The sequence below is a fragment of the Phaenicophaeus curvirostris genome, chromosome 3 (genome assembly GCF_032191515.1).
Source record: "Phaenicophaeus curvirostris isolate KB17595 chromosome 3, BPBGC_Pcur_1.0, whole genome shotgun sequence".
Classification (NCBI taxonomy): Eukaryota; Metazoa; Chordata; class Aves; order Cuculiformes; family Cuculidae; genus Phaenicophaeus; species Phaenicophaeus curvirostris.
Genome location: NC_091394.1, coordinates 90,600,305 through 90,609,553, shown reverse-complemented (window position 1 = coordinate 90,609,553; position 9,249 = coordinate 90,600,305). Strand labels below are relative to the sequence as shown.

General features: G+C 37.0%; 1 protein-coding gene across 8 annotated transcripts in view; it reads right to left on the bottom strand.

Annotated features, from left to right (window-relative positions):
* Nucleotides 1–802: 802 nt before the first annotated feature.
* PHF20L1 (PHD finger protein 20 like 1) overlaps nt 803–9,249 on the bottom strand; it is a 56,575-nt gene continuing 48,128 nt past the window's right edge. For all 8 annotated transcript variants that reach the window (XM_069854684.1, XM_069854688.1, XM_069854690.1 and 5 more), the window contains one exon: nt 803–8,608. In XM_069854684.1, the coding sequence (XP_069710785.1) occupies nt 8,466–8,608 (143 nt within the window). In that variant the 3' untranslated portion in view covers nt 803–8,465. The remainder of the gene's footprint in view (nt 8,609–9,249) is intronic.

The window sequence follows — 9,249 nt, the reverse complement described above, 5'->3', positions numbered from 1 at the left end:
TCCTTGCACAGCAAATGGGGAGAGAAGCAAGCTTATCAAGGTAGGCATTCAATTCCTCCTTTATTCTTTGCTATCAAAGGCCATTACTAGCTGAAAACAAAGTAGAGCAGACAGGAAACCAAGGTGGTATCAAAGTGCTATTACTAACAGAAAGAAGCACAAATCTGCAATACCTACATAGAGTTGACTCCAAAGATTACTTTTATTCGCTTCAGAAACACTCAGAAAAATCACCTCTGAACTATGCAAGTTGGGAAGATCAGCCAACTCTTAAGAGTCTCTTGAAAAACAAAGTAAGAAAGTGAGTTTTAGCAACTGGCATCACTTAAACCACTTCTAGATGTGCGTCAAACCAAGACGGGCATCTTAATACACGCAATTTCAGTGGGATGCAATAGCCCATGGATTAAAAAAACCCCATAGTTTACAGAGCAATATGTGCAATCCACATTCTTCCAAGAAAAAAAGGCACTTGTCATCTATGGCTGGTCAAATATAAATTAAGAAAAGCCTCACTGCATAACCAGTGAAAGGACAAGTGAATTGACCTCTATTTTTAGTACCTCGGAAAACATTGAGGATTATCTTAAATTAGCTCACCAATGAAGGGGAGAAAAGGAGTAAGTCAAATGGGTGCTGTGGCCAATATGGCCTTAAAACTAATAGGTTTTCAAAATCATTGCTCTAGTGCTGGAAATCAGAGTTTCGTTTGTTGGACATTGGCAAAAAGCTACTCAATCTAGACTTAAATTGTTTAGGGGAAAGAAAACCATCTGTGTGATTAAATACTGAAATCACAGCCTCAAGGGAGAAGCAGACCATTTATTAATTGTTCCAGTTTTCCATACATTTTCTTAGCAGAAAATACAGTTTGTGCAATTTTTACATATTGAAAAGCCCAAAGGTGAATAATTCCTATATATGAACAAACACCCACATTACCTATACCCACAGAGAAGTTGCTGTCACCCAAATAAAACTTGAGCCCGAGAAGTCAACATTAGTTCAAGAAACAATAACGGTGCCTCCTGAATGAGGTAGTGAATTTGAAGCAACAAATTCATGACCTAAAAACATTATCAAATTATGCCTATATCAATTAGTTAATTTATTTTTAAATAATGAACTACTATTCTGTGTTAAATGAATCACCAGTATTGGACAACCCTCTCCCATGTTTCAAGAAAAGATGAGGTAAAACCAGACTCACACTATTTGTTAGCAACTTATTACACTTACAGATAGAGGAGAACTAGTTTTACAATTAGTACATTTCTTTCCAAGAATGAGACATACATTTCAATCTTCTTCACATGATTTTGGCAAGACCTTGTGAAGCACTTATCTCTGATTAAGTTTTAAGAAGTCCTCATGAGAAGCAAAACTGAAAGGTGATAAGGAAAAAAACATTGCCACACCAATACAAGTTTCAGTCACTTCATACATGATACGTTCTTCAGATTGAAAGAATGATTGGGGCATTCCAGTAACTTCTATACTACATTTGACTAGATCAGAATAGTGGGCAGAGGACTTTTCAGGTTTTTTGTATTATAATTTACCAGCTGGCTATTAAAAAAAATATATATAATTTACCACCGAAGTGCCTTTTGTAATAAAAGACCTAAAGAATCCCATGTAAGAACATTAGAATTTGCCGTTGTCACTACAGAAATGAACAATTTTTAGGACAGGTGAAATGGATTTTTCTTTTCTTATCCATTGGACATAACATAGTTCTCTATCCAATAGTACCATAGTGGTGCAAGGTAGAAAAATATTTATTTTATTCTCACAATATCTGGGATGGCGATTGTGTTAAGACCCCAAGTATAAGCAGTTCTGCCACCCGCAGTGTCACAAAAGATAAGATTTGCATTCTGAATCAACTCAGGGTTTGTCCAAAAGATAACACAGTCAGAAAAGGCACCACCTGTCACGCAAGGGCAGTGACAAGGCACCAAACTACTAGTCCTGGTAGGACAAGACTACTCTTGTTCCTTTTCATAATGCAGTACTTCACCTTCTTTGATCTGAAGGCAACAGTTTACAGGCAGCAGAGTCAGAAAGAAAGTTCAAGAACAAATGCTACTCCTTCTGCCACAAAACAAAGCTGTGGAATGCAGTATGCCACCTGCTGTTGCAGAGAGAAATGAATGAAAAAAATAGACCAAACTCATGGAGCATGGAGCTGTCATTGATTGATAAAACTGATGGCTTTCATGAAGACTTGGTAAAGGAAACCTCGGTAAAGGAAACCTCACTTTACCAGCATTGAAGGATACGTTAAGCATAAGACCAATTTGTACAGATCGTTTATAGTCAGTGTGTTTCTACAGATGCTGATACCATACTTCTAGTGAAGATAAGACACTGAACTGGCTAGAGGTTTGGTCTGATTCAGTAAACCTCTTCTTTAATAAGTCTGCTAATTAGAATAAGTGTTTCAGTGTACTATTCACTCCAAGATCTAAATTTGACCTTCAATCTTAAGTTTGAGAAAGCTTTGAGATTGTGTCTTCAATAATGATTAAATGGTTCAGAATTTAAATTTTGGAATTGCTTGCATGTTTAAGATCATGCTTATTTTGGCTGTGACAAACAATTTTTCTCTGTTGCTAACTCCTCTAGATTCTGTCTGATTTCATTCACCTGCCACTTACCATTTCAACCCTGTTCCACGGTACATATAGGATATAAACTTTCTTAGCATTGTTTGCTTTTTTCCTACTATAAAAGTGTCCTAGACAACAGTTTATAGGCAATACTAAAATATAAGAAATCACCAAAAGCAAATCGAACTTTTGTAATGAGGATTGTACAAAGGCACAAAACTAGAAATGCCCTTAGAAGGCAGACATCTGCCCACAAGAAGAGAGGTCGACACTGTGAATGTGGCGTTGAAAGACATTGTCTTTCAAAGACATTGTCTTTCAAAGAACTAAGCGCATTGCAAAACTCAAATCCTGAAACTCTTAAAACACCAAAGCAGTTCAGGAACAGAAAAATCTTCTAATTACTTCGCCATGCAGTAAGTAATCCAGTACTGTAAATAATTTACTGAGTGCATAAATTGCCTACAGGTTAAAATACAACTGAGGATTCCCTAAAGCTTTGCAATGTGTACAAATGAGGGAGTATCAATTACTGTATATAACTTATTGACCACAGGCTAAAAATACAACTGAAGATTCCCTAAAGCTTTAGAATGTATACAAGCACTCACTAGTTCACCAAAGCAAAAGTCCACTAAATAGGAGCCCAGGCACATAACAATCTCAACAGACCTTTATTGTGTGTATTAGAATGCAGTCAACATTATTGCTATTATAAAAAACAATTCACAGAAGAAAGTATTTAGCTTCTCTCATAGAAGATTTAATAATAGTGCACTACTACCTACCTCTCTCAGAGCGCATAGTGACAATACACTGGTGCACAGGTTACAGCTGAACAGAGGCAGCTCTGGCCAGTTCTAAAGAAAGGAAGGCTGCTGTTTGAGGCAAACAGTAGTTGAACCAGCTACGGTTATTCAATCCATAGAATAAGGCTGGCTCACCTACTGTTTGCACACAGGCCTACTGTGTATGGAAAGGAAAACTCACTGAATGATTTTTCACGCTAGTCCATTTCCTCTATGCAGCCTCCTGTGTTTTATTTGTCTTGTTCAGGCTGGTGCAGAATGGCTGCCAAATGCACCATCTGCTCTCTGTGCAGTGTATTTTCACCATCATTACACGCTCCACACTTGTTCTCCATATATAAACAGATATACACATAGTGTATAATATACTTATTGCTAAAGACAGACCCCCCGCACCCAGTGGCCAGGACATAACACAGTATAATAAAAACCATTACTGAAGTATTTCAAACATCCTATGTAAAATCATCACCTAAGCCATATGGACTCAATACAACAGAAAAAAAAAGTGTCAAACAAAATGTGACGATATCAATGGGCATTTTCAAAGTGATCAAGCCTCTGACCTTAATAAGCATTCCAGAATTAAGATGCATACACTGCAACTTATCTAAGACATATACAGAAAATCTACGGTTCCAGATTTTTAAACTGACATGGCAAAGATGAGTATCCCTTGCAAATTGATGGCATAATTGCATGCACCACCTTTACACATCTGCACCTCCATATAACAGCAATGCAAGGTAGTCAAGATGGCCTGACTGCACACTTCTCATTATGAATCTCCTGTTCACAGAGCTCTTCCTACCCCCTGCTTCTGTAATTCATTTTTACACCAAGCTTCAGTTCAGTTCAGGATCCGTTCTGCATCTTTTAAAGCTTCAGCCAAGAAAAATAGTCACAGTTTCCCTTCAAATACAAAAATATTCTGGTTTGCAAGCCTCAAAATACTTCTATAATTTTTACTGTGATGTTCAAGCAACTCCTTACATATCCCAGCCTTCAGCCTGATAAGGAGCTCTGGAGCCTAATACTGCCAGAGAGGCAGTACTGCCACTGGAGGCAGAGGATGCTTTTCCCTTCATGACTGCTTTCCACAGCAGCCAGAGAGAACTGGGCACCAGAATGGAGGAGCGAAACCCTCCGGGAATCACAGAAGATGACAAAGTGCAGAAAGCCGAGAAGGAGAAACAGATCCAAGCTGCAGAACAAACATATAAGAACACATAGAAGCTCAGAGGCAAAATTAAGAGAGACGGGTGGTTGTCAGACATACAAGAGGACTGCACCCATGGAAGAACAGTTTCAACTCTTTGCCACTCAGCAGATATATGAAATCTATCAGAAAATTGCAACCCACGTTCTTCAACTATCTTAAAGAGGACAACAGACTTCTACCACTGTAGATTACTCCACGTCTGAACAAAGGCCAGAATATCCACAATACACACACTTACCATCCTGAGCTATTCAAGGGTTAGCACGAAGCGTCCTCCAGCCTATTCCCTACCACACAACTTGAAGTACCTCCATTTTGTAACTAAAACAGATGGCCCCATCATGCAATATCTGATCATGTCACCAAGACTGTATTTAATACTTGACTGCAATACTGATATTCCACTGCTATCACCACAACTGAAAATGCAGAAATCCTGATGCCATGGGCACAGGAAAGAGAAGGCTTTGAAATGATTCACCCTGATACCCCCGCGAAAAAAAAATCCTAACCCTCAGACAAAAGGCTGGTCTTTTAAAGGCTCTTCAGGTTTGCCATTTAGTCCTGTGAAATCACAGGACGTTTCTGTACAATAGCATTTCCATTTTATTACTATTGAGAACTTATATTAACTTAAAAGAAAGCTGCAAATGTACCTTTCTGCGTACATGCATCAAAACCAGTCCTTACATTATCATACACTATTTCTTCCCTCCTCAAAGAGGGTCTGCCTCCTCCATCATACAACACAAATAATTGCAATTCACACCCCAAGAAATGACACTGCAAATAGGCTGTGTGTAGGTCCCTGGCATATTTACAGAGGAAGCAGGAAGACAGATGGAAAACAATGCCCACAGGAAAAAGATCCTCTCGATAAGGCCAACTAGAAGAAATGCTGGTACAAGCCAGATCATAGTGGGTTCAAGTGGCAGACAAGCAAAATGATCAACTGTAGGTTACATTCTGTGCAAAACACTTATCGTTTTTATGGCACTTGACTTATAAGTGTTAAGAGAAAACTTCAAAAGAACCCCAAACCTTTGAATACTTGAGAAACTGGGGCCAAAACTAATGTTCACATGTTACAGACTAACGTCACAATTTGAGAAAGCAAACTCAGAAGTCTGTGAAGCGTTCAAGCAATACACAATGTATGACAGCACTGTCTGTAAGGACACTCGGATTGTATTTCTTAGATCTGAATGCTTGCAGGAATTTTTATAATACATGACTACATAGGAAATGAAAATAAAAGATACTGAACAGATTATTTGTATTTTCAAGCACGGTCCGTCCTGAATGAGGCAGGATCCCGAGGAATAAGATTACATACTCATGTAAATTTAGAGACCATTACATATACAAACAAAAGACAAGTTAAAGCTGCAAGAGTAACTTTAACTTTGACCTTATGATTTCCTTTTCAGGATACTAACCCTCCATCTCTGCACTAACCATCAAACTTCTGTTCTCCCACCAGTGATCTCTCAGACCACCCCTACCTTCAGTAACATTTAGAATTATATTACACCACACACATGCACACACATTGCATAATATTGCTACAGTGTATGCTGTATAAATTATGTAAATACACTCCACTTTGAAATAAAGTAACTCATCTGTATTTACATTTCTCTTATACAGTACACACAGTACTACATTCAAGGATATGCAGCAAATGTGTAAGATATTAACAAATCTCACGTATCCAAAAGCAAGTCACTCAATTATTCATATTGTTTGAAGTAGTTATTTAAGCATCCAACTATATAACAGAGTATTTTATTCATTAACAGTTGCTATAAAAATGTCAACAACTCCTTAGCTCTTCTGTTCTTTCTGCATTATGAAGTTGCCAATCATGATTCCACCATTAACTTCCATGTCACCATGTAGCTCTGTAATGTCTCCTAGAAGTATGACGTGGCGAGACTTTTTAAATAGCAACCACTCTGTAACAGGGGTTTACACATTGCTTTGTACATCAAGAGTGACAACTCACTTCAGACACGATAGACAGAAGGGAAATGTCAGGGTAGGTTTATTTTAGCAGTGAACCAGCAATGCTGCTCGCTTTCTCAATAATGGTTTTATCATGAAAGTTCAATGCACTGGTTGCACAGTCTTTCCCAGATAATCCATCTTTGGCACATTTTTCAATTTTATGCATCCTCAAAAGGCAATCCAAGAGTATTTGATTTTTTTTTGATGGTCTGTACATTATAACAATCATTTCTTTTTTACATTTGCATGTAGATCAGGAAGAAAAGTGGAAAATGTAGAGTATGCAGAATAGTTTTAATAAACAGTTTTACATACAGTACCTTACATATAGAACAGTGTGTTTGCAAATTTAAATAATTTTTGAATGTACAGTGGCTTGTATTCTTATCAAAAAGTAAATTCAAGTTTACTGTCTATCGGTTCTAAAATGCATTTATACAGATAACTAGAACTGATAAACAGACATGAGGCATAAAATGTTCAAGTATCTTAATGTCATCAGTTAAATAGCCTCCTTTTAACAGTCATATTTTACAAATTTCAAAACCTGTACATACATTATTTTCAATCTTAGAAACTGCTTGTTAAAAGGTAACATTTCATGTTAACCACCAGTTCTTATAGTCTATTGTAATAAAACTAGACATGTGTAGATATAAAGGTATATATTATGCATATATGTACATGTGTAACTATACACATATACATACAAATATGTACGTAGCACTGGGTACAGCGGCAACTTATAAGCACAGGGAAAGTCCTGGGCTCAAAATCCAGCAAGAGCTAACAGAGCAAGTAGGTTGCCTTTGGTTTCATGACGTCTCATTCACTGAAGCTGAAAGATTTAATAAAAACATCTTGGATAATGTATCTTGTGATATTTATTCTAGTGGTTTAGGCTATTCACAGCCACAGACAGTTTTGCTGCTCTTACCATTCCTCATCCCAGTTGAGGACAGTAAAGCCTCAGAGGGCCAACACCAGAACAGAGCTACCCAGGACAAAAATTGTACCTTGAATCCTGAATACTGCAATAGAAAATAAAAAAAAATATAAACTAGATACAATTTTGGATTGACTGCTGGCACCAAGTAGGACTGTGGAAGAAATCTTCATGAAAGTCACAATTTAACTCTCATCCCAGTGGTTTTAGTATTATTTGGCACATCCGACCACTATTTTGCCACTTAAGATTTAAAGGAGCCTAAGGGTGCTGTAATAAGGATTTCTATTTTTAAAAATACTTCAAAAAGGAGAATCATGATAAGTAACTTCTTTCAAAAATCAAAGCTAGCATGTTCATTTTTCTGAACACTCATGAGAGAAGGAAATAATCTAAAAAACTTTCCTTGTAGAGAGGATACAGATCTCTGTGTCTACCTTTCACTAGCAAGATAAAGAGAATTCATTAAAAAAGCAGTTCAAGAATTTTTAGTCAGTGGAATTCTGCGAATTTAGACTTTTTTTGCCAAAGGTTTCAAAACCATAGCATTGATCTTCGCAGGGTTTGTGTTTATTCAACTTTCTTATATATGGGGAGTTTCATTTTTAGCACATTAACATCATAACTTCATTTCTCATTATGTGACGTATTACATTTTGAAGCTTGGACATCAAATATTCAGATTTAAATATAACATTCCTTACTCTATCTTTACTCTCCTCTCTCTAAAGCTTCAGGCTGTTAATGAAATCGGCATAGAACCAGTTAAATGCTCAGCTTTTTGCTGTCTTCCTGTAAGTCTTGTGGCTAGTAAGCAAATTCACTGTCAAGAATCTATTTTTACTTCTTTATTCTTCCTTTTGTCATACAGAGCAAAGTGTTGCTATCTGCTGTACTTTTCCCATGTCAATTAAGAGCTGTTTGATACGTCGCTTAAGCTGAGGGAGTCTTGCCAGAGGATCTGGTGGTTCAAGTTCTCCAGTGAAATCAAGCCAGCTTTCCAAAACTACAGGAAGAAAAAGAAGCTGATTAGAATGAGCCTTTGAGAAACAGTTTTCATAAAAATTTAAACCTTTTTTTTCTTACTCTGTCTATTTTAAGAAGGGAAAATACACTGAAGCTGTGATTTTTATTTAAAAGAAGAAACATTTATTAGGGAAACAACAAATAATTCTGTGTTTCACTCAAACAACACAAACTAATCTTCCAATTTGACTGTACTAGAAAAACATACTTAGGAACACATTATAACCTCAGCCAACAATTTACCATCTACATACATAAAAGAAACCTCAGATCATGGCCTTCTAGTTATAACAGATCTGCAACAGAAAATGCAAGGCTTAATTCTGTCACTTTTAACAGGTTCCTGTTTACAAGGGCCAGATTACAAAATGGTTTTAAAGGAATTTCTATGCTTGTAGAGACAGAGAAAGGAAAAGATCAACCCCGTTGGCCTAGAAATACTGCCTAGTATAAGCAGGAACATTGAAAGCAAAACTGCAAAGAGTAATAAGACAACTTTATGTGTCAAAAGATAACTCCCATGACTAGAATACAATCTCCCCTCGTTCTTAATTTCTATGACTGGTGAGCAAACTTACGTACTGTAATATTTACAGTTCTTAAAAATACATCCTCAGTGCC